Source organism: Neopelma chrysocephalum, unplaced genomic scaffold, assembly GCF_003984885.1.
Source record: "Neopelma chrysocephalum unplaced genomic scaffold, ASM398488v2 Primary Assembly neopelma1_96921, whole genome shotgun sequence".
Classification (NCBI taxonomy): Eukaryota; Metazoa; Chordata; class Aves; order Passeriformes; family Pipridae; genus Neopelma; species Neopelma chrysocephalum.
The window spans coordinates 3660511-3687325 of NW_020925564.1; the positions used below are offsets into that span (position 1 = coordinate 3660511).

The 26815-nt window shown below is 38.4% G+C and overlaps 1 protein-coding gene across 4 annotated transcripts in view; it reads right to left on the reverse strand.

The window, feature by feature from the left end:
• Positions 1-26815, reverse strand: part of KDM4C (lysine demethylase 4C) — a 248398-nt gene that overhangs the window by 69512 nt on the left and 152071 nt on the right. For 2 of the 4 annotated variants that reach the window (XM_027670574.1, XM_027670573.1), the window contains exons 16-17: positions 6632-6687; positions 3394-3502 (exon numbers count right to left, since the gene is read on the reverse strand). In XM_027670574.1, the coding sequence (XP_027526375.1) occupies positions 3394-3502; positions 6632-6687 (165 nt within the window). Of the gene's footprint in view, positions 1-3393; positions 3503-6631; positions 6688-26479; positions 26555-26815 lie in introns of those variants that run through there. The other 2 variants (XR_003532111.1, XR_003532110.1) reach the window with 2 other exon arrangements.

Sequence of the window (26815 nt, forward strand, 5' to 3'; positions counted from 1 at the left end):
TGCTCATTAAAAAAAGTCAACAAAACACATCCTAAATATTGCAAAGAAGAGGTAGCATAGTAGGGGAGCCCACATTTACTATTAGCTACCCCGTGCTTTATCATAAAATGGATTATAAAAATAGGTTCAAAAATGTATTTTTAAAAAATTATTGCTTATGAAGGCTCAGTATCAAGAAACAATGTACAAAACCTGCCTTTGTTCTGGCGACTCTGGCTCTGAATGACAGAGAGTGGTGAATAACAAATAGGCTAGCTGCAAAACAGGATTTGGCTGCTGAATAGCAGCACTGACAGTCCCTACAATTTCAAATGGCACAACTGTCCTGAAACAATTGCTCACATATCCCTGGAGCTAACTCAAAGTGTGCAACATTCGGTATGCTTTTACAGAAATTAACAGCAAGACAGACAGTATCAACTGTCTACTTCAAGGTAAAGAGTAAATGATAATGGAGAGGAACGAAATGTAAAGATGGAAATTGGGCCAAGTTTAGAGAAGAAAAGAGAGGCATTCCTAGAGAAAGAAACAACTAAATTTGCAGATAATTCCTGGGGTTACCTCTAAGCAAGGTACCCAGTGCTCAGTGGGTATGAGAGCTTAATTGCTATTCTGTAGCATCAACAGTCATGAAGCAAACACTAATATAAAGATCACATTTATTTGAGAATGATGTGGCAGATATACACAAGGTTATTGACAGCAAACTCTTTAGAGAAATAGGAACCCCATGTTTCAGGAAACAAGAGAAATATTTTACAAAAAGGGTCTAAAACAGAGGGCTTTAGAGAAAATACAAAGTAAGTATCCATGAAATTCCATGGAATATATGCATATATTTATTTTTTAAATACAGACTAATACAATATCATTCAGGAAAATTAGTTTAGCTAGGGTATTCGCTGTGATACACAGTGGAGTAAAATCATCAGATACAGTAAATTATTTGCAACAAAAGCCAAAATGTAAAAGCAGACTGCTGGTGGTTTTACAGCAGACTTTTTTCCTGCTTCTTTACCCAAGAAGCAACATTTTATCGGTCGATTGACATTATATCATTACAGAGACTTTTGAAATGGTCAAACTGCCTACTTCTCTTAAATCAGTACAAGCCTAGCTATTTCATTACAAATTTAATGTCAGAAAAGAAATCTTGGAAAACTAAGGTTTAATGTGCTAACCAGGATTATAGTGTTTCCCTCCCTCACAGTAAGGCTGTCTACTACCTGCAGCATTACTACACTTATGGCTGTTATGAAGTACCCTGCCTCTCATTTTTATTGTATTCAGCTGAATTTCTTCTTCACAACATTCATTCCACTCAAACATACAAACTCTTTTACTTTAAAAAACAGTGTTCAGGAAGGTAAGTACTCTATTTCTAAACAGCCATGTACTGGCAGAAGACTATAAGCACATACACAGCATAATACAACCTGCAGTGGTTCAATGTCATTTTATATTGAAGGAGGGGACCCCTGGTGGCCTAGTGGTTAGCATGCGGGACTCTCACTGCTGCGACCCAGGTTCGAATCCCAGTCCCCCGGGCAGATGGAGCCTGTTAGCCCTGTGAGGCCATCCATCTATGAGAGGGTCACTCTAAACAAACCTACGTCCTGAGGACCTCACTGCCATTGTCCAAGCTTGCTTGGCCCCGGCAGATGAACCTTAGGATTAAAGGGTGGGCTCAGTTCAGCGCATGCTGTGTCTCACCTAAAAAATCCATTGCGCAGGCTGGAAAGGTAAAAAGACCTTTCCCAAAATCTTCGTTCGCGAAGACTGGCCATTATATTGAAGGAGGCATCAAGAACTGAAAAAGCACTAAGCACTATAAGCAATATTCTATCCACTGAAGGAAAAAATAGAAGTGTTCAGTTTCAGGTCCCTCACTCCAAGGCCATTGAGGCGCTGAAGCAAGTCCAGAGAAGGGCAATAGAAGAGCTGTGAAGGGTCTGGAGAGCAAGTTTTATTTGGAGCAGTTGGAGTTGTTCAGCCTGGAGAAAAGGAGGCTCAGGGGGAACCTTATCACTCTCTACAACTATCTGAAATAAGGGTATGGTGAGATGGGGATCAGTCTCTTCTCCCAAGTAAAAAGCAGTGAGACAACAGCAAATGGCCTCAAGCTCCACTAGGGGAGGTTCAGGTTGGATAGAACAAGAAATTTCTTCACTGAAAGGGTGGTTAACACTGAAAGGGTGAAACAGTCTCCCCAGGGAAGTGGCGGAGTCACCATCCCTGGAAGTGTTCAAAAAATGAGTAGTCACGGCACATTGTGATAAGGTGCGCACCATGGGCATGGTGTTATTCAGTCAGAATTCGGACTTGATGAACTTGGAGGTCATTTCCATCCAACCTTAATCATTCTGTTTCTATGATTTCTGTGTTTTCAACCCTTGAATTAACAATTTTCAAGCAGTCACCCTACATTTTTATAGTATGTTATATATACACTCTTTAGATATGTCTTTCAACTTATTTTTAAAGGATTTGTGAAAACCAAATTTTAAAATTTTGAGCAAAAATTCAAAACAGATTGCCATTTGAAGGACAGGCTACCAATTTTAAACCACTCCAATGTTTAAACCACTCCACTTCCACATTTAGAAATGCAGTTACAAAAGACAAAAGCTAACAAATGGAATGAAAGTAAACTAAAAAAGAAAGAAAATATTAATAGTTCAAAATAAGTGAGTACAAGCTAAGGTAGACCAAGAACTATATTGGAAACAGTGTCGGGCAGATCCAGAAGACTTATGCTTTCTCTAAGGCTTTGAATGGGCCACTAATCACTCACTTTCTATCAGACATCACAGTCATGCACACAGTGACAACTTAAGTAATTCACATGTAACATAGCAAGTATATTGCACTTATGCATATCTTCTGCTTGGGTACATCAGTTTTCTTGAACGACACTCTTTGTTGTGTGATTTGTTTTATGCACATTTTTCAATGTCCAGATGGTAGAGATACAATGTAGCAAGCAGATCATACATCCTTTTACCTTCATAACTAGTTCACTGAGGTAAGAAGCCACAATAAAGAGACCTCACAAACACATATTGTGTAATATTCCCAGTCTGTTCAGGTTTCATCACCAGTAGAGTTCCAAAAGTGAAACTTTCACAGTTGACATTGATCAAGTTTGTTATTCTTTTTTTGTGGAACAACAGCTTTGAATTACTTTCAGTAGAACACCAAAGACTGTTATCAGTGTTAATGAATTGCCATGTGTCAAAAGGCCCATCTTAATAAAAACCTGGTTATTTATTCCTTACCTTAAACATGGTTTACTGCTCTCTACCTGGCAATAATCATCACAATTCAGATTTTCAATACATTTCAAATATTGGAACACCTTAATAGCAAAGCATATATTAATACACTACTCACCAATTTTAACCTTTGCAAAGGTATTCTGCTAGTGTCTATCGGAGTACGCTCTGTGACATTACCAAATCTGACTTCTGGGATGGCAATTGCACATATTACATGTGCCCACCTGTGAAAAGTGGCAAGTCAAAAATACCACCAAAAAAAACATAGAAGTACAAGTGTTTCAGATGTTTCACTACTTGCTGTGTGTTTGTTTTTTGCTTTTGTTTTTGGGTTTTTTTAAAGGTATCCATCTCTACTTAGTTCCTTATTAGGCTTTCCTAAACTTCTTCAAAATATTTTAGCAAATGTTACACCACCACCACATCATTTAAATATAATTTCAGACTGAGGCTTTGTTGCAACATTTTTTAAGCATCTTTCACTTTCTATTAAGTGCAAAGCTTTCGTAGTTGTGCCATTCAGGTATGTATGTAAAGAACATGCTATTTGGTTCATGAGTAATTTATCACCTACAGCATTTTGTATTAACACTACTCAGACCTGAGTAACTATTTGTAGGCAACGCACATGATCACAAAGAGTCATATATCTACTGAAATGCAAAACAAAGTATACTATCAAGATCTTCTGTTTACAGACACAATGTCATAAAAGCAGCAGAGTGATCATTCTATCAGTGCAATGCCCAGCATGAACTGGATCACCTTTAGCAGTGAAAACACCTGCAAGTGCCTAGGACCAACGCTACATGTAAGACTTCAGTGCAACTTCAGGAAGTTTGTCAGATCATTTATGTGCTTCCTATATTCATCAGAAAGCACTGCTATTATCCTCCAAATTCTGTTTCAATACATAAATATCAGAATAAGAAAGGCTAAATGAAACCTTAAAAAGTCTGAAATTAATATTGAAAGTGTATGTTTCATGGAGTAAAAGAGAAGCTAATGACATTCTTATTAACAAAGAGCAGCATTCTGAGATTACTTCTAAAATCTCTTAGGGGTAGACAAGTAGTAAATCTGAAGAAAGGAAAACATTTCTATTCTTTGACTCATATTTGCCTTATTCCCTGTCATTCACTGTACATCTGGTTTCATTACCCCATCTGCTCTATTTCTCTAAGCCCTGAATGCTTGCCTCACTCCCCTTTCTGTATATCTCCAAGAGACACACATTATTTGAGCATCTTAGCAGATTAACAGGAATGTGGGCTGAAACTGAAGGAGATGGAGGGTGATGCAGAAAATAGAAATAATTTCTCTTTCCTGCAGTAGAGAAGTAGTATTTCAAATAAGTCATTGACAAAAACATCTAAAAAAGTATAATATGACACCCAGCAACTAAATATAAACTGCTGTCATGTGACTTCAAAGTTGTATTCATCAGTGTGAAATAACAGCTGTATATAAAGATGACATATCAATTAGCAAGTTATAAATTCAGCCCAAATAAAAGCAGGTAAAGCTTGCAGATCTATAATTTTATTAAGGTGACAGCTTTCTTCATGTTTTAACTTAAAGGAAAGAGTTCTGCTTTAAGACTTCTTTAAATTTTTAATAACACCGTTTTTCTCTTCATTGCTGCCTGCCCACCTGCTAAACTACAGTCTTATCATCTAAGCTTTATGGGACAGAAATGATGTAAATAAAATACCTCTTCAATCAATCTTTACCCAATCATTTATACTCTGACATCTCTCAACCTAACAGACTCAAAATAATTGCTGTGTTCTGCTGAAAAGAAGGAATCTCAACTCTCCTATATGGTAAATTGTTTCCTGCACGCACACACACTGAGTTTGATACGTTAGCTTTTAAATACAAGTAATGGTCATATCTCTCACTAGTATGTAAGGAGCAAAGAAGGAGCAAAGAGAATGCACATGTAAGATTTTACACTTGTGGAAAAAAAAGACATTTTTGTAACATACTTTTCTGAAAAACTCAAAATCTTGGAATGGTAGCTAATGCTGAAAGATAGATGAAAAACTCCACAATGTATAACAGCTATAAGGTATTATGGAAACAGGAAAACAGCAGTTGAACTGATTTTACAGAAATTCCATGTCATAAATCTCTAACACTAACCTAAAGAGTGACAGAATGTAAAGCCAAAGACTTTATGTATTGTTACACAAAGAAAGTCACTTTATGTAAACCTCTGTGGATTTTTTTTCTATTAATAAATCTTATGAAATATTTGGAAAAAATTTCAATTGGTCCACAAAAAAAGATACATATTTTCAAACAAGCAACCTGTAATCAGTCAACAGCAAATATTAAAAAGGGCATGAGATATTTCTGCCATTTTTTTTGTCCCCCTTTTTTTTTTGTGATTAAAGCAAGTAACAAATTTAAGGGAATTTAAACTAAAAATCAGCTGAGAATTTTCATGTACTGGCCAAAACCTCCACTAGATTGGTTACAATATTAATGCTTTTTGCAGGTAAGATATGGCCTGAGTTTCACATAAAATCTTCTACTAATTGAACAATTTACCAGTCATGCAACCCAATGCAAATCACTGACAAATAAATTCTTTCCTGCTAAGCAAAAAATAATGTTGTACCAAGATTATGTCTTATCACTGCATTCCAAAGCATTAAAGAAAGAGTCTACATGATATTGCGAAGCTACTAAAATAATCCAATTAATTATGAAATTCGAAATGCATGAAGACTGTTGTATTACTGGGATTGACAAAATATTAAGGTGAGACATTTTCCACTTTATCTGTTAGAGTTTCTTGCCACAGTCTTCTGTCATCCAGGTACAATAAAAAATACTGATTCTGTTAATAATACGTCATCAACAATACTATTTTTGACAGCGTGTGCTATAAATGTATTTGAATAAAAAAAGAACAACCTCAGAACTGAAAATTATTTCAATATGATTAAAATTAATTAACTGAAAATACTGGTTTTAGAAGTTCAAAGGTATTGTATGGTAGTTTTCAGGATGAAAGAGGAAAATACACTTTGCTGTTTGGTAAGACTTCCTCATGCAAACAGGGATAAATGAGCTCTTATTTACTTTCTCTATACGAAGGCCAGCAGATTAAAATTTGGAACAAGCTGCGTGCAAATACTAAAGCAAACGTACATTTTATTATCTAACTATTTCACAAAATGCCAGTGGCGCATTTGAATAGCAGTAATTTTAGTTCTGCAACAATTCAGCTTCAAGGGACACTGTCAAGTAATTATGTTTACAAATGCTTTGCACATGGGAATGGATTGGGAATAAAGTCAAAAATAAGCACATACAGTCCTGAAAAATATATTACTTACTTTTTGTCAGTAGTTTGCTTCAATGCACCACCTCTCAAATTGCAGAGACAACATTCCTAAAAATAAAAATAGTGTAGGAAAAAAGTCAGCATTATTTCCTGTTTAAAAATCAATTTTATTTAGCTGATCTTGAGGATAAGCAAATTGCTAATGTAATTAACTACTGGGATACAAACTGCCACTTATAAGCATTGCATTTCCTTACGGGGGGAAAAAAGGATACAGTAACAAAAAGAGAACTCATATGAGCTAAAGAAAAAATATTTAAGTATTAATCATAAACAAAGTGACATAATCACTTTGAAAGTGATACTAAATAAAAAAAAAAACAAAACTTTTAACCAGTACTGCCATAGAAAAGCTAGAATTGTCATACATATTATAAAGGTAAAATGAAGTACTAAAGCACATAATTAGTTTAATAGAAGTTACTGAGAAACTGACCCATAAGCTATTGATCTAATTCAATTTTTTTTTCTTTTGCTGTAGTATACCTTCACTGCTTTGATCATCAGTACAACTCCAGCTCTTTCAGGGCACTCAGCAAGGTGTTTCAGTGGTTCCCAGATAATATGCCAAAAGACATGGCTTTTCCTACCTCTACTTAAAACTGAGCCTTAGAACAAACACAGTCTTTTCTACTTTTCAACTCTTCACTCTCCTCCATTTCCGAAACTATTCTTTCCCTTTTTCTTTTTTTTTTCCCCTTGTCCCTTGATAAGAGCTGATGAGAAAGTATTTCCAATGTTATTTATTTTCCTTCCTCTCTCTGTTTTTCTGGTCTCTACAAATAACCAAGTGTACAAAATGGAGTCAAAATATATTGTGACTGTATACCCGTACGTGAGCATGTCTCCTGAACCTCTACGTTTAAAGTTGCTCTTGCAGGAGAAAAAAACCATGCAAACAAACAAAAAACCAAAATAATACCAAAGCATAATTCTGAAGAACTGCTATGTAATACTCCAGTCTGACTTTACCTTAAAAATTCCAGTAATGAAGAGTATCAATGTCTGCCAGAAATCTGAATGCTATATTACATTTCCTATGAAAATAACCTTTCCTAATGAGGAAACCAAACAAAAAAACCAAACCAAACCAAAAAAAACCCAACAACAATAAACACAAAAAAACCCCCAAACAACCAAAAGACTCCAGTGCTTTCTCATGTCAATTGGGTCTTCTTTGCAATTTAAGCACATAAAATTTGCCTTATCAACCAAACCCATGGAGAGCAGGTAAACCATCCTGTTACAGAGTACCCTTTCAACTATTTAATATTATTGTAGAGTTTTAGTGAAGTGAATCAAGGTTCATTATTTCATCCACAACAACCTTAGCAAGGCAACAAACACATTCCAGATCACAGTTCCCTTCGTAAAAGTAAACACTGACTATTAAATCAGAAAACCCAAAGGATCAGAACAGCAACTCAAAGGGGACTGAACAGTAACAGATACTTTCAGCATACAAAGAAATGAACATTACAGGGCTGCTATTGCAGTACTGCTCATAACATTCGGTAGCCTCTTCAAGAGAGGAAACAGCTCAGATGGAGGACATCATTGCATAGGAGTCCTCCATTCAGCTGTTGGAGAAGATGTAAAACTGTTCCTTTCTGGAACAATACTGCTATTCATATAGCTGCATCTTTATCAGGTTCTCTTATTGCATCTTAGGAAACCTGTTCTAGTATCAAGTACAACACAAGACAGAAGCTCACTGGGAGTGGAGGGGCAGTGAAGAGAAACATGGAACTGCTAAGGTTGGAAAAGACTTCCAAGATCATCAAGTCCAACCATTAATCTAACACCAGGTCGATCATTAAACCAGGCCCCTAAGCACCACATCAACATGTCTTTTCAGCACTTCCAGAGATGGTAATGCCACCACTTCCCAGGCACACCTTGAGGTCATTTCTTCTTCTTCTATTGCTTGTAACTTGGGAGAAGAGCCCAACCCCTATCTCACCACAAACTCCTTTCAGGTAGTTCTAGAGAGCAGTAAGTTGTCCAACGAGCATGCTTTTCTCCAGGCTAAACAACTTCAGCTCCTGCCGCCACTCCTCATAGAACTTGTGCACCAGACCACAGTACTGAGCCCTGGGGAACATCACCGGTGACGAGCCATCAGCTGCATGTAATTCCATTCACCACCACTGTCTGGCCTGGCCATCCAGTTGTGTTTTTACCCATCCAAGCCATGAGCAGACAGTTTTCCAGGAAAATGCTGCAGAAGACAGTGTCAAAGGCTTTACTAAGGTCCAGACAGCCAAAATTCACAGCCTTTGCCTCATCTATTAAGGTTGTCACCCCATCATAGCAGGAGACCAGATCAGCTTATTTCAAAATTCATTATTTGAATAATGATGAACTTTTCCTGTTTCTAATAAGTACGTTTCACTTTTAAGAAATATCTTCATTTGATCATCTGCTGTATAACTTATCAGGGCAACTAGACTGAGAAGCCAAGGCCCTGAAGAAATTCCACAAAAAAATTAAGCTAAAATTGCACAGGAATTTTAGGCAGAAGGCAGAAGTCATAATCTTTACCTACTAACTACAGACTTTCTACGTTAGGGTAAAAAAAAAAAGGTAGAAAACTATTACCCTTATGCAGCACCTATAGGAACCAAATTTAATCTCCTCCCACAAACCGCTTATAAAAATCTTTGGTGAGCAGAAAGTGGTGGTGGATAGTTGTTCACTGTCTGCTGGACACAGGCTACAAGAAATTAATCCCTAAGAGCTTGTAAGTTTCACCAGTGTTCCCAGCAAATCCGGGTGGGTAGGACCAGACACTTAAAGCCCACAAAAACTATTTTTGTTAATCATGGCTGCATTGCAATACACTGTCCTATATTCAGGCAACATGGCTATTACTTTAACTCCATTACTTTAACTTTGATATTTACAAAGACTAATATTCCTAATAAATGTATATTTATCATGGATGGCAGTGAAATCACACTAGCAATTATTACCCATGTTATTATCCATGAAGGGCATAGATCTATTGGAGCTGGTCCAGAGGAAGGCCACAAAAGCCATCAGAAGGCTGAAGCACCTCACCTATGAAGGCTGAGAGAGTTGGGGTTGTTCAGCAGGGAGAAGAGAAGACTTTGGGCAGACCTTATTGTGGCCTTTCAATAGTTAAAGGGAGCTTATAAGAAATAAGAGGACAATCATTTTAGAAGGGTAATAGTTTTACATTTAGATGAGCTATAAGGAAAACGTTTTTTACAATAAGGGTGGTGAAACACTAGAACAGGCTGTGCAGAAAAGTGGTAGATGTCCCATCCCTGGAAACATTTAACATTAGGTCATATGGGGCTCTGAGCAACTTGACCTAGTTGGAGATGTCCCTGCTTATGGCAGGGGATTTGGACTAGATGACCTTTAAAGGTCCTTTCCAACACAAATTATTCTGTGATTCTATGTTCTCACAGAAGAAGAGAGCGTCTGTGCATCCCTGTGTGTCTGTTGTCAGCCTCTATGTAAAAATCAGGATAGGAATGGATTTCATTATAAAGCATCACTTTACAACATATCCAATCTCTGATTCATTATTACTTTGCAAATCCTTTAAACAAGTAATTTTGTCATTTGTATTTGCATTAAATAATAATTTCTTAAGCATATTACTTTATACCTATCTAAATTAAATCTTAGACCATTTAAAATTGCTCATCTCCTTTAAAAATCTCCATAACATTCTAGAATTACAAGAGAGTTTTCTTTCTTCCAGTATCTGTATAAAATAAGACATCTCCATACAATTTGCAAGCTTTAGCACAGTAACGTTCATTTCATCTTTCAGCTTTTTAGTGGAGATGATGCATTTTTTTTTAATAACAATACAGACCATATACACTGTTTCTGGACTAAGTGCTTTCCCTTGCTTACCATGAAACACTTCTGCAATCAGCAATCCTAATCTGGTCTATTCCTTTCTCTGTTTCAATCACTTCTGTAGACTCACCTGTGAAAACTCCCCTTCGAGGAAGCACCAAGACATTAACACATAGCTATAATAGGCAGCTGCAACAACTTAGACCATCAAAGATTCCCGAAGTATCCCGTGACTCACAGTATTACATCATCCATTGCAAAACTTCCCACCGCAGGATACTAGGCATTACTACCTGAACCTGAGCATATATAACTCCTGAAATCTTTGAGTTTTGTGGACTTCCCCCACCAGATCAAGACCCCACAAGACTGTGTCCATCACTTCAACCAACAGACATCAAAGTTGCAACTACCAAGTCTCATTGCTGGATTCAATGGGTGGTGACTATATAACTTTCTACTTTTATCTTTTCTCTTTCTTTTCCTTATCCATTTTCCTAAATGTTATTTCTACATTTTAATATTGCTGTATTACTGTAGATAATAACACCCAAAACAGCTTCACACCTGTTTTCCTTCACAACCAAACTATTCTAAAACAAATCCTACATATATATGTATTTATAAACACTGATCATTCAGTGTCACTTCATTCTAATCTGCCCCAAGGGATCTATTAACAAGAACCCAGGTTACCCTTGCCTTCTGGGGCAGGTCATAACACGTGGATAAATACTACACAAACCCTAAGCCCGTCCTCATTCATTTATATTTTAAAATGAATGCATTAGGTTATCTTTGAGTATTTTTTACAGTCTGCCAAAATTCACAGTCATATTGACAGTAATGTATACAAAAAGCAGTTTTCACACTTCCATATTTGCATACTTACTTCATCAGCAATAGCACTCTGTATGACAGGAAGCTGCCTGACACAGCAAGGCAATAGAATTCAGCCAAGCCATAGCAGAGGGACACGCAGTAAGTTATCTAATGGTTATTTTTATGGAAAACTATGAACATGCACCACATGATCCCCCTTCTTGTTAAACTGGTATTCTCCTTTTGCCTCAGGCCCTGTACATTGCAATGTCATCTCCAAAGAATTATATTTATTAAGTTAAAAAAAAGTTTAACTAATGTCAGTGGATGAAGACAGGGTAAAATAAAATACATTTTATCACAGCTGTTCAGGTCACTGGCTGCACAGAGTGTCTGAACCTTGTGTTAGTATCAGAGGACAGTGCAAGAGACACCTGCATACGATGCGAGCAGGTGAATGATTTGCTGTGCTTAGTGGCAGAGCTCAAGGAAATGGAGAGGCTAAGAAGTATTAGGGAGAGCGAAAGGGAATAGATTGGTGGAGTCATACCCTTTCGACCCCAAAAGAAGTCCAGCAGGAGACGGTGAAGCCCTGCCCCTCCTGCCATCAGGCAGACGGAGCCAACCAAGTGGATGGGGGGGGAATGGAAACAGGTCCCTGATCGGAGAGGTTAAAGAATCCCCTCCCGACCCCCATCACCTCCCACAGTGCCCTTAAAAAACAGGTATGAGGCCCTGGACTCAGAGAGTCAGGCAGAGGGCAGTGAAGAAGAGGATCTGTCTGGAAGATCTCTCAGTTGCACCCCGTCTACCAGATGGATTACAACCACAGCTATAAAGAAACAAAGAGTAGTTTTAGTTGGTGAGTCCCTTCTGAGGGAAACTGAAGGCCCTATATGCCAACCTGACCCATACCACAGGGAAGTCTGCTGCCTTCCCAGGGCCTGGGGGAGGAATGTAGGCAGGAGATGCCCTGAGTTAATCCAGCCCTCTGATTATTATCCACTGCTGGTGGTTCAGGCTGGCAATGATGACATTAATGAAAGAGGTAACAGCTAATTAAAAAGGACTTCAAGGCACTGGGTTGATTAGTTAATGGGACAGGAGCACAGGTGGTGTTCGCCTCAGTTCCTGCAGTAGCAGGGATGAATGAGGAGTAGGAAAGCCCATCTTATCAATAGGTGGCTAAAGCATTGGTGCCACTGGTAGAATTTTGGTTTCTTCGACCATGGGGCAAATTCTATGGTACCTAACCTGCTAGGGATAGATCAGCTTCATCTATTTTGTAAGGGCAGAAGGATTCTAGCTCATAAGTTGTTGAGGCTGATCACGAGGACTTTAAACTAGATTTGAAGGGGGAAGGAGTTGAAACCAGGCTCTCCAGAGATGAGCCTAAGGGTGGAAAGGCAGAGTTAGAAGTGAAATCAGCAGCACAGCTGAAGTGCATGTACACAATGCATGCAGCATGGGTAACAAACAAGAGGAGCTGGAAGCCATCGTGCAGCAGGAAAGCTGTGATGTAGTCGCCATCACGGAAACGTGGTGGGATGACTCGCACAACTGGATTGCTGCCATGGGTGGCTACAAGCTCTTCAGAAGGGACAGGAGAGGTAGGAGAGGTGGAGAGGTGGCTCTATATGTCAGAGTTTGGATTGACAGGAAGCTGAACATGAGCCAGCAGTGTGCCCAAGTGGCCAAGAAGGCCAATGGCATCCTAGCCTGAATCAGGAACAGTGTGGCCAGCAGGACCAGGGAATTGATTCTTGCCCTGTACTCAGCGCTGGTGAGGCCACACCTCAAGTTCTGGGCCCCTCAGTTCGGGAAGGATATTGAGGTGCTGGAGCAGGTCCAGAGAAGAGCAACAAGGCTGGTGAAGGGACTCAAGCACAAGTTCTGTGAGGAGAGGCTGAGGGAGCTGGGGTTTAGCCTGGAGAAGAGGAGGTTCAGGGGAGATCTCATCAATCTCTACAACTCCCTGAAAGGAGGTTGTAGCCAGGTGGGCATCGGTCTCTTCTCCCAGGCAACCAGCAGTAGGACAAGAGGGCATGGTCTTAAGCTTTGCCAGGGGAGGTTTGGGTTGGATATTAGGAAGAAATTTCTTACGGAGAGAGTAATCAGACATTGGAATGGGCTGCCCAGGAAAGTGGTGGATTCACTGTCCCTGGAGGTTTTTAAGATGGGACAGGATGGGGCACTTAGTGCCATGGTCTAGTAACCACAGCAGTGTTGGATCAAGGGTTGGACTTGATGATCTTGGAGATCTTTTCCAGCCCAGGTGATTCTATGATTCTATTCTATGATTCTATATGTTATTTGTAATGAATTGTGTCTGATGTATTTTCAACAACTTCTTCATAAAAGTCTCCATAATTGACTCTTTCAGTTCTCTGGCATCCATGCCATTAGGAAGCTTTTCATAACAGTTAACCTAAAGATTCCCTGCTTAAGTCTTTTTACTTTATGTATGATAAGTATTAAAAAAACCCAGATTGTCCCTTTCCTTTCTGACATATTCCATCTACAGCCTCTTAGTTGGTTAAACAAATGCAGCTTTTCCACCTAACTACCTTCACCTGCAGCCACGTTTTCCCCTCTTAAATGCAGTGAGAGCAGATTTTCAGTGAAGTCAGGCAAAGCAGGTTCAGTTGATATATTTTGCACGTCCATCTGTGGAGATAGGCTTACACAGTGTTCAGCTTTGGACTGCCATGACTTATTAAGCACATGCATCATAATTTTCAGGACTTCTATAGCAGTGGCTGACATCATTGCTCCTCATTCCTTTGACTGTATTCTAACTCCAGTAACTTGCACTTTTCTCTAATTACATCCTATTTTCCAGATTATCTCAATAATTTATCAAGATCTTGTTCATTTCTGATTACCATTATTTCGCAGGCCTCATTAAAAAAAAAAAAAAAAGCTTGTATTCAGCTAACATCACCTGCAACAGCTTCTGCACAAGGGATAACTAAGCAGGCTTTGGCTGGTCAAGTTAGTAATGAGATGATTGCATAGTGTTTGACAGATGTCAGTTAAAATAATGAGACTTGTAAAAGGGCTTGACTAAGTACTCAGATAAAATAAGTAGGTGGTTGCTATTGAAGTAAAACAGCAGCAGATTCAAAACAAACAAACACAAAGGTTCTTCACAGAGTATGTGTCTGTTTGCCAGATGTGGGTGCTAAAATTTTACACCAGTTGAGAAAGAAGCTGCATAAGTTCACGAAAAAGAAATCCAACAGTTTACCTTTTACTTAATAAAAAGAAAGATACTGCCTTTGGCTAAGGCAGTTTCTTATTTGCATATTTTAGGAAATTGAGAAAGCATTAGGGAACACTTGCTCAAGACACATATTCTTCACCAAGTATTAATTTCTTGCTGTGCAAAAGAGGATAACAGATAGAACAGACTTTGGTTTAATTCATTATGGCACATCTTACTATCCTATATAACCTGCACTTTTAAAGCCTTACATTTAGAAATGATACCTAGATATTAGGAAAATCCAATTACTTGGCACACATTGCAATATATATCACCCGTAATATACCTTTAATTTTCATGGCTTGTGATTCTAAAAAACTAACGGAATGTAACTTTTTTATTATTATTATTTGTATAATAAGCTATTGTGGGTGGCTTTATTGTCACAGCTTTATTTAGCACTTATACCAGAATTAATATCTTCAAATAATTTCAATACATTTTGGCTAGTGGTTTGAATCACAGAATGGCTGGAGTTGTAAAAGACATTAAAGACTATCTAGTTCCCACTCCCCTATCATGGGCAGGGACACCTTTCACTAGACCTGACTGCTTAGAGCCCCATCCAACCTGGCCCTGAACACTTAAAGTGATGGGGCATCCACAACTTCTCTGGGCAAACTGTTCCAGTGTCTCACCAGCCTCACAGTAAATAAGTTCTTTCTTACATGTAATCTAAACCTACCCTCCTTCACTTCAAGGTCATTACCCCTTGATAATGTCTTAAGCACTAAGTAGGACACTATTTATCCAGTTAACAATATATTTCCACCTCTTTTTTATCAGCTATTTTCCCTGTGTGTCTATTGACTCTGACTAGTGTCTAAAAGCACTCAAAAATCTAAGAAAAGTGGTTAGGAAAGGTTTTGGGTTTGGTTTTTTTCCCCCAAATATTTCTAATAAGAAGTCAGAACAGTTGGTTTTCAGTTTTAAGAGTCAACTACTACAAAGATGTGTCACAAAAATTCTGACTTACTAGTCTCATTTAAAAATAACTAATTAAAACAGACACCAAATCTTCAATTATGCCACAGTTAAGTCAAATTGTATGGCTATGGCTGTTAAATTTACTTCATTTTCTTCAAGCCGCTGTCGTGGGCTTTTTAGACAGGAACCTCTGAACTGAAAATAGATATCCTTAGTCTTCAACCTTTTCTATCATTTGCCTTGTAATGCTCAAGGTCACACTTCTAATAGTATTAACACAGATGTGCATTTGGATATGGCACTGCTGCACTTTGGCTATCTCATTTTCCCAGCTTATTTATATTTCTGTCTATATTTATCCCTGTGTAAAGAGAAAAAGGGTGGTATTTCTCTTGGCACATTTGAAAATGTTGTTTTCAGCAATGGTCCACTAATGAATATGTTAATCGTTCCACAACAAGGGAATAATTTTCACTAGAAAATAGCTTTTGAGATTATTTAATTTCAATTCAGAGATCACTACTTTATCCACTTCAAGCTATTACCTTCAGAGACAAACTTCCATTTTCCTAGAGAAAATATATTTATAAAAAATAAAAAATTGCAGAAAAATTCATGGCTATCTAGTAAAAAAATTCAGTTTCCTGACTGGGAGCACCATTTCTTAACAGAGTTGCTAGATGCTACCATTATAACTCACAACCTTCATTTGTACTGTAGATGATTAAAGTTCACACCGATTAAGGAGGCTGAGTAATTCCATGAAAGGAGATATCCACCACAGGTTAAGATTTATATCATTTGTAGACAGATCTTTGGCTACAAGCTTAAAGTAGGTTCTTGAGAATAGAAGGTGGCCACACTTCTTTTACGGATGAATATTTTCCTCTTTCAAGCCTGTTCAAGACATCCACCTTTGAAAATTTAAAGTTTACAAATCACCAGCTACTTAATTTCCACATTTTAGTAGCCTAATCCTGCAAACATTCAGTCTGCCCTGCCCTTGATTTAGGGATGGCCAAAAATTTCCTTGCAATTGCAGGTCCCACATCATGCCAGGCTGAGGCAACAGTATACAGAGCTAGTAATGTTTCACTACCCTGTCCATACTATTATTGAGAACAGTAATCTCCAAGAATGCCAAGAGCAGGAGAGAGCTGTCTGGGATGACAAGACTTGAAAAGGACAGGAAATAGAGGTGAAATGTCTCCAACTAGAGAAGGAATAAGAACTGGCAGGACTGAGACTGAAATAAGAATCAAAACACTCGTTACAGGTAAATGGAGTAAAAATAACTCCCACACTTGAAGGTGGAGGGCGATCTCCCATACTTGATGGGGGGGTACTATGTGTCCTTTCTCACTATACTTATATATGAAGGAGTCAAAAGGAATGAGATTATCTTATTTAAAACATAAATAATCCACTGAAATTAGGTACAAAATTCAAAACTGATCATTCTTCCTGCAAAATACTGAGACTGTGAAAATCATTCCCAGAGGGTAAACACTTGGGTTGGGGCAATTCCAGCACAAATACAGGCTGGGTGGAGAATGGATCAAGACTAGTCCTGGTTGAGGAAGAGTTGGGTGTGTTAGTTGACAAGAAGTTTAATGTGAGCTGCCTTGCAGCCCAGAAGCCAGCCATATCCTGAGTTGCATCATGAGTAGTATGGCCAGCAAGCTGAGGGAGGTGATTCTCCCCCCCCAACTTTGCTCTTGTGAGACCCTACCTGGAGTGCCCTCAACACAAAAAGGACATTGACCTGCTGAAGTGGGTCCACAGGAGGGCCAAGAAACAGATCAGAGGGCTGGAGCACCTCTTCTATGAGGACAGGCTGAGAGAGTTGGGGTTGTTCAGCCTGGAGAAGAGAAGGCTTCAGAAAGACCTTATAGCACCTTCCAGTATCTAAGGGGTCTACAAGAAAGCCTGATAGGACAAGGAGTAATGGCTTCAAACTGAAAGAGGGTATGTCTGGATTAGACATAAGGAATAAATTCCTCATTACGAAAGTGGTGGGACACTGGAACAAGCTGCCCAGAGAAGCTGTGGATAGCTGATCCCTGGAAGTGTTCAAGGCCAGACTGGATGTGGCTGTGAGAAACCTGGTCTAGTGAAAGGTGTCCCTGACACGGCAAAACCTTTCTATGATTGTATGAACACTGAGAGTAAACACTTAGCAAACAAAATGGGAATGATCATCTATCTTTTACATTTATCTATCTATCTATCTATATATATAAAATGTTAAAAAGTATGTAGGATTATTCCCATTATTATAGACAAAATACCTTCAGAAGAAAAGCTGCATCTTTAAAAAAATAGCAGAGCACCAGCTGTGCAAGGCAGGATATCCTGCTACTGGCTATTTGTAGCATGTCTTTCCCCTCAATGACTTTCGAGCAGTACCCCTGGAGATCAGATATGGTCTTTGAGGACAAATTTAGATTGCATGAGATTGGTGGAGGTTCTCTGATCCAATTCCACCCCCAAGCAGGGCCACATTTAAAGCTACATCTTATCAAAATCATGCTTTACCCTGCAGGGAATCCCTTCCTTGGTAAGATGAGAAAACCCACTCAACCAGAGGTGCCCAAAGCTGTCAAGCCTTTTCACATGGGTATCAGTGGCAAAGGTTGATTTGGTGAACCACAGGTGAAGGGAAGGCAAGGTCAAAATAGACTTTGAGTTTGAGCCTTATGGCACTTAGGTTAAAAAGATATTTTCTGAGTTTAATGGTCTTCAATTTGGTTTCTGTGACCCCATCAGAGAAACTTCATATTTACAAACTTGCTAAAGTATGTTGTGTCATAGACTGGTTTTTGAAAGCAATACATATCTTGTTACTAGCCTAATACCAAAACCATAAAGAAATATCATGCTCCCACCACCTCAGAGTCTACGTAGGATTACCAGCTGCAACTATAAGTAATTCTCCCAGTAAGTCAGCTTTTCGCAGAGAAGGTTTGCAATTATCCAGATTTAGAAAATAAAAAAATAAATACTAAAAAAAAAAAAATGAGGTCTTACTTTTCTGAAAACAAAAAAAACACAGAAAGCTTTAGGGTTTTATTTTTCCTACTGTAGTCAGATTTTCATGTCCAATAGTTTCTTTTATTAACAATATTCAAATGCTTTTAAAAGCTTTGTAGCAAAATCAGTCTGAAATTTAAGACACTATACCAACTCACATGTTAATTCTGGCAGTTACCAGCCTCTGAAAAGAGGAGTTTATAATGGAAATGCTGACACCGTATTAGCGAGAAGGGCACCACTATAAAAAGAACATTCCAAATCATTATTTTCAGTAGGATGAAATAGGGCAGTTTCTGAGCTGGAATGTGGAAAGCACTTACATGCCACTTCTCTGATGCCTTCGGGAAAAAGAAAATAAAAATCCTTCAAATGATGTAAAGGGCTATTCTAATCATAGAATGCAATGAAACCCAAAGATCAATTTTCAATAAGTAATATACAAAGCATGAAAAAGCTCACCTACAGAAAAAAATATTTGCTAAGCTGTTTAAACATAGGATATGTTCTCAAAATCAGTGCTAACTAACCAGATTAGGTACTTACCAATTTCTGTAGTGCCATGGAGAACAGTGCAAGAATAACTTGTGAAAAGTCATGCAGCATGAACAGCTGGCTTACTGTGAAGTAAGGCATTGGAGGGTATTTACCTGTTTCCTTACTTGCTCTCCTTTCTAACTCTTTCCTGTCCCAAATCCTTCTGTCCTCTAAATAAAAAAGGTACTCTGTGTTTATGTACTATAGCTATTAGGTGACCATGTCTTTGCTCATTGTACAGTACGTTGCATTCTCAGTAATGCCAGTCATTATTCTTCCTGACTTCAGTAGCTTTCTCTAGCTGAAGCATTTAAGATTAATGAGGCGTTTTTCTCAATCAAGGTACTTTGTATGAATACAGTTACAGTTTCAGAAGACACGCAGATAACTTATTTAATATTATTTGATCTTTTAAAATTGTTTTGAGGGGTTGATTTATGGCTACTTTTCTGTCCATTAGCATAGGCCACTCAGTATCACTCTTCTCTTTTGTCAATAATTGTTATCAAACAGGACCTACTGCCTAGTAGAATATAAAGATATGTTATGTATCATGAATCCAGGTATATCCTGGAGGGTGAAAATTCAACATAAAGTATTGCAAAGCATACTACTTCAGCTCCTTAGAGATGCTGCAACTGCAAGAAATCAGCATGCTTCTGAATCTCAAAAGCAGTTTCCTCTGATAATATAAAACAGAATATCCATCATGGGAAAATCCGGCTCTGTAAATCTGAGTCCACACAGACATTTTTCTGTTTCTATACTATGTTCATACTTGGGATTAACATATAATATGCCTTCCTTTAGCTATTAAGTCAGGTATTATTTCTACAGCACTCTCATGCTCTATTGCTTTGCAAAATCATACCGATATACAAGAGCCTAACAGAGACCAAATTTTCAATGAAGTTAACATAACTGCCATGATTTTAAGAAAGTATAATTTAACAGATATTAAAACAATACTTAATTGTGTAAGCAAAGGAATGAGAACAAATTTTTCCTCCTAAGAAATTAACTATGAACTTTGAAACAAGGTTGCACCAATGTTTCGTAACTTCCATTATATTCTTCATTGCACAAAACTTTTCTTTTTCCTTGTTTTCTAATCAACTTTCCCTTCAGGATTTAATGTCTTACACAGAAGGGAACTTCTCAGACAGGTCGTCTTCTGCTAAATCTCCTCCTTCTAGGAATCAATGTGAAGAGGAGGGAAAACAATTTCAGGCATCCAGGAAGTTGAAGTTTCAGGGAATAAGTATTTCCTCCTAATTAAATCTTCTCCTTCACTTTCCTGATACAAAAATTGAATGTTGGAAGGCATGTATATACATAATTCCCACAGGGAGTCAGAGTTAAATCTGTTTCAGATCTTCTGCAACAGTTGCAGTTTTTTAGCTATGCTTATCCTGAACAAATATTTAGATAAATATGATTTTTTTTTTATTTGTTTCATATAGAAACTTGAAGTCTGAACTGTGTCAGTTGAAATGTAAAATACACTCACTCTACATTCCCTAAAGTAAAAAAAAAAAGTCATGCAAATAAGTAATTTTCTTTAATTTCACCTCCCTCTCAAAAGGTACTTAAGGTACTACATAGCAATTTAAAATACAATTAAAATAACATACATGTAACAAGAGATATAGCAAACTCATTCTGTGTTCAGTTTTGGTCCACAGTATACAAAAAAAGATGTGGTCACGCTGGAGAGGTCCAGAGAAGGACCATAAACATGATCAAAGGACTGGGAAGCCTGTCATGTGAGGAAAAGCTGAGAGAACTGAGTTTGTTCAGCCATGAGAAAAGAAGGCTTTGGAGACTTTATCATGAGGTGCCAGTATTTAAAGGGTGGCTACAAAGAACAGGGAGACTACCTTTCTTACAAGGAGTCACATGGAAAAGATGACTGGTAATGGGTACAAGTAACTCCTGGAGACAATCTGATTAGACACAAGAGGAAAAAATTTCACACTGAGAACTATCAGCCATTGGAGTAACCTCCCTAGGGAAGTGCTGAGTTCCCTACACTGGACACTTAAAATTCAGCTGGACAGGGTGTTGGGCCATCTTGTCTAGACAGTGCTTTTGCCAAAAAGGATTGGATCAGAAGACTCTTGAGGTCCCCTTCCCACCTGGTGTTCTATGATTATATGAAAAAAACATAAAAATTTAAAAATTGATTCAGAAAAGAATCATATGCATTTAACTCAAAGCACAAAATGAAAAGCTTCAGGTTGGTAAAACTAATATAAATTGGAGATTTTCAAAAGGGAAAACAGTACTTAATTCAGTTGTCTTTTTTAACATATATACAAAAGATTGGTTAAAAGAGAACCACACTATCTTAAGTATAATGCCAAGATTACATAAAAGTATTGTAGTATTTTGAAGTGAAAGCTGTTAGGATAATCTAGGCTTATTGTCCAAACTCTGAAGGGACAGAAATATTATCCTAAAATGACAAATAGGACCAAATAACTATCAGCAATTCTTATCACACTGATGTCAGGAATAAGGTTCCATACAAGCAAAAATATATTAATGTATTTAAGTTGCATATCAAACTGAGAGACCCCTGGTGGCCTAGTGGTTAGCGTGCAGGACTTTCACTGCTGTGACCACGGGTTCGATTCCCCGGTCTCCTGGCCTGATGGAGGTCGTTAGCCCTGTGAGGCCATCCATCTATGAGAAGGACACTCTAAACAAACCTACGTCCTGAGGACCTCACTGCCATTGTCCAAGCTTGCTTGGCCCCGGCAGATGAACCTTAGGATTAAAGGGTGGGCTCAGTTCAGCGCAGGCTGTGTCTCACCTAAAAATCCATTGCGCAGGCTGGAAAGGTAAAAAGACCTTTCCCCAAATCTTCGTTCGCGAAGATGGGCCATTATTATTATTATTATTATTATTATTATTATTATTATATCAAACTGATAATTTTTTTTCCAAAGATAACTACAATCACAATGCTTTGCAATGAATAATACTGTTTAAACAAGCAAAAGAGAAATACAGAAAAAAAAGGTTTCCTGTCTATTTTATCCTTCTCCCCCAAGGCACAATCAGGTCTTCTTCAACTATTCCTGAAAAAACATTTATCTAACAAGTTTTTAAAAATTGTGAAGGAGTACCTTCTGTAAAATCTCTATATATCCTATTCTTATGGTACACTAGTTTTAGAAATAAAAATTCATAAAATGTCCTGGTATTAACTTCTGCTGATGCAACTTAAAGTCTCTACAAGTTGTCTTATCCCTAAAATGAGAGAATGGGAATTGATTGTGTTACTCTTAGTCATACACATATAATTTTACATGACAGAATGCAACTTTTTTTCTTTTCTTTTCTTTCCTCTGGCTATACTAAGAAGGTTAAATCTTTTCAACCCTCCCTTATGGCATGATTGAGATCTATTAGGAATGATTAAAAGAATTTTGGTTTATTTTCAGTTGCAACTCTTGTTTCCTTCCATCCCATTCAAGCACATGGTTTTTTCAGCCCTGTATGTTCACTATGAGATGCAGTTCTTCAGCTGTGCTCTCTCTAAAACTGAAGAGAGCAGAGTTTTTTCAGACTTTGCTTCTATTACAAGTCTTAAACATCCTCATATGATGTTTCAGGTTCTATAGAACTAATGATTTACGTTCAGTTTGTGACCAGAGTGGTCAGAACTGCAGTTGGCAACCAGAGCTACTGCTTAGGTACAGATTCCCATCTTACGTGTGCATAACTGACGACTGTACTGTATATATCTCTGTTGAATTCCATATGATTTTATACCATTTCTTCAATATAGTTTAACACTTCCGTAGCTTCACAAGAAGTATACTCCTTCAGCTCCTGTGCAATCATCTTAAATGGCTTAAAGTAGACCAGTCTAGATTTCTACATATCTTAAGGGCATGAAAAGTAATTAGCAAACAATGCCCAAACCTTTATCATTCTCTCAATGTTTTTAAGAGTCTGATGAGAATGATGGCTGGTGGCCTGAGATATTAAGGGTTGAAAGGAATTCCATATTGCTATATATTTAGCAACTATTAATTTTCACTGTATGTCTTCCATTACTGCTACATCAGAATTTAAAACACTATCAAAAGCATCTAGAAGTTAGGATTCATGAAATCTTTTGCTTATTCCTTATTCCCACAATCTGTCTTAAATACATATCTCTCTTTGTATTCTGTTATTGTCTGGGTTTTTAGAAATTGATAGATCGATCAGTATTTTTCCTGGTATCCCTGATGGGTTGACTGCCACCTACTTCCTCAGGTCATCCATTTCTTGCCTTTTTAAAAAGCTGATGTCACCTCACCTAAGCTCTGCAAACTCTAGTAATCACTACATAGCTCTGAGATTGCTTCAGCATTTCAAGACTTCTGAAAGACACTATTATTAAAAAAGAAAAAGTGAATTGTGTATCATTCATGTATAAGTATATAACAAAGCATTATTCACATCCTTTAAACAGCTGGATTTCTGCTATTTAACTCAGGTAACACATACCTACTATCTATCACGCCTACATCTTTCAGGTGAAAATGAACAGTTCACATTTACATGTGAATGGCATTTAATGATGAAGACTACAAGATAGCAGATTGGAGGACAACTTTGTAAGTAAACGTAATACTAATGAGGTATATTCAATCTCAGATATTTCATTAAAACTTTCCAACTTAAAAATTACTTAAGGCATTAAGAATGGAACTCTTTTCCACAAACATGTCTGTACGAAGAGCTCTCTTACTTTACAAGTTCATTTCACTCACGTTACCAAAACAGAGCTACAGAAAGATGAAGTTGTCAGCACTAATGATTTAGCTGTACAGTAATCAATATACATATATAATCACAGCAATACAGTTGAATATATAATAGGCAAAGCTTATATAAAATAAATTGTCCAAACTGCCAACATACACTGTCTAGTCTTTGCACGGTGAGAATGGTGCACCATTTCAGCCCTATTACCTTCTTGTTACCCAAGATATAAAATTACAGGAATACACTGGGCCTTCTCTCCAGTTCCTAGAGTGTGCTTTTGCAAAAATCCAATTCTAAAACCTCATCACATAAAATTTCCACTCAGCTATTTTCTGTACGGTTTTGATATCTCTCTACTGCTTCATCTCATCTCCTCAAATAATTTGGCTAAAATTACTTTCCCTAAAATTCAGATCTTTCTTATTTTCAGAAACTTGTATGCATCATAACAGAACAGAACTAAGCAAATTCAGTAAAACATGCCCACTACTCAGTGCAGATGGTCAAACACTTCTGACAGATCAAACCTCCATCCTGAATAGATGGTCTGAACACTTTCAGACTCTTTTCAGTACCAACCGTGTAGTACCAGATTCAGCAATTCAATCCATCACACAACAACTGGTGAAATACGAATTGGATACTGCCCCCACTTTAGGAGAAACCCTCAAGGCCATACAGCAGGTGAAAATCGGCAAGGCAGCTGGGGTTGATGGAATCCCACCTGAAGTCTGGAAACATGGGGGCCTTGCACTCCATGCTAAATTTCATGAGCTCGTGGTGCGCTGTTGGGAACTAGGCAAACTACCATCAGACCTTCGTGATGCAGTCATCATCACCTTGTATAAGAAGAAAGGTACTAAATCAGACTGCTCAAATTACCGTGGTATTACTCTGCTCTCCATTGCTGGCAAAATCTTGGCAAGAATACTCCTGAACAGACTAATACCCGCTATAGCAGAAGAAATTCTACCTGAAAGTCAGTGTGGCTTCAGAGCCAACAGGAGCACCACAGACATGATATTTGTTCTCAGACAACTGCAAGAGAAGTGTAGGGAACAGAACAAAGGTCTCTATGTAACCTTTGTTGACCTCACCAAGGCTTTCGATACTGTGAGCAGAAAAGGTCTGTGGCAGATTTTGGAACGTTTAGGTTGTCCCCCCAAGTTCCTTAAAATGATCATCTCACTTCATGAGGATCAGCACGGCCAAGTCAGATATGGCAACACACTTTCTGAGCCCTTTCTAACAAAGAATGGTGTGAAACAAGGCTGCGTTCTCGCTCCTACCCTATTCACAGTCTTTTTCAGTATGATGCTCCAAAGGGCCACGGCAGACCTCAATGATCAGGACGGTATCTACATTCAATATCGTACTGATGGAAGCCTATTCAACCTAAGGCGACTGAAGGCCCACACTAAGACCTTAAACCATCTTGTCCGGGAGCTGCTTTACGCTGATGACGCTGCCCTTGTTGCCCACACAGAAGCAGCTCTGCAGCGTTTAACATCCTGCTTTGCAGATGCTGCTGAGCTCTTTGGGCTGGAAGTCAGCTTAAAGAAGACAGAAATTCTCCATCAGCCTGCACCTCAGGAAGTCTTCCATCATCCCCACATCACCATCGGCCAATCAGAACTCAATTCAGTCCAACAGTTTAATTACCTAGGCAGCCTCATCTCCTCAGATGGTAAGATTGATGGGGAGATAGACAATAGGTTAGCGAAGGCATATAGTGCCTTTGGAAAACTCCATAAACGAGTATGGCGTAATAAACACTTGAAGAAAAGTACCAAGATCAGTGTTTACAGAGCCATAGAGCTGTCTACCCTTTTATATGGTTCCGAAACATGGGTCATCTACCGCCACCACCTGCGTCTCCTAGAATGCTTCCATCAATGCTGCCTCCGTACAATCCTAAACATCCACTGGTCAGATTATGTGACCAATACATCAGTTCTCGAACAGGCAGCAATTACAAGTATTGAGGCCATGTTACTGAGAACGCAGCTGCGTTGGGCAGGGCACGTCTCCAGGATGAAGGACCACCACCTCCCTAAGATCCTGCTCTATGGTGAACTTGCCTCCGGCTGCCGCAAGAGAGGAGCGCCGAAGAAAAGATACAAGGACTCCCTGAAGCAACAACTCAGCCTCGGGCATATTGATCACCATAACTGGTCCACTCTGGCCTCTAATCGGGAGGCCTGGAGACACACCATTTATAACGCTGCTGATGCTTTTGAGAAAGCACGCAGATTCACCCTTGAGGAGAAAAGACAACGCAGAAAGAATCGAGCCTTGCAGAATATACCCTCTAAGGAGTCTTTCTGCTGTGTCTTTTGCAACCGGACTTGCCTTTCTCGTATTGGCCTTTTTAGCCACCAACGCGCTTGCAAGAAAAGTGGGTAGAGCCCTTCCCAAATCTTCGTTCGCGAAGCCTAGCCATGATGATGAATAGTTCTTCTCAAACTAATGTTTTCCATGGGTGTTAATTTTCCCCAAAAAAGTTTGCCAAGTCAAGTTAAGCTTTGATCTTCTCCCCAACATTTTTTTTCTATCATATTATCAAGTTCCTCTACTATTGACCCATATTGAATGTGAGTCAAGTCAGCCACCTCACTATTGTTCTTATCTTTCACTTTCCAATGCTATCTAAATGTCCTCTTCAAGAATAGTAGTAAAATATTGTTAAACTCCAGAACTATTTTAGAATCCTTTCTACAACACAGCATTAACAAATTATAAGACTGAATTTTGGTTTACTTTTTTTTAGTGACTTTTGCTTTTAAAAAATGTATGTATGGCCAGCCTTCATGAACGAAGATTTTTGGGAAAGGTCTTTTACCTTTCCAGCCTGCGCAATGGATCTTTTAGGTGAGACACAGCATGTGCTGAACTGAGCCCACCCTTTAATCCTAAGGTTCATCTGCCGGGGCCAAGCAAGCTTGGACAATGGCAGTGAGGTCCTCAGGACGTAGG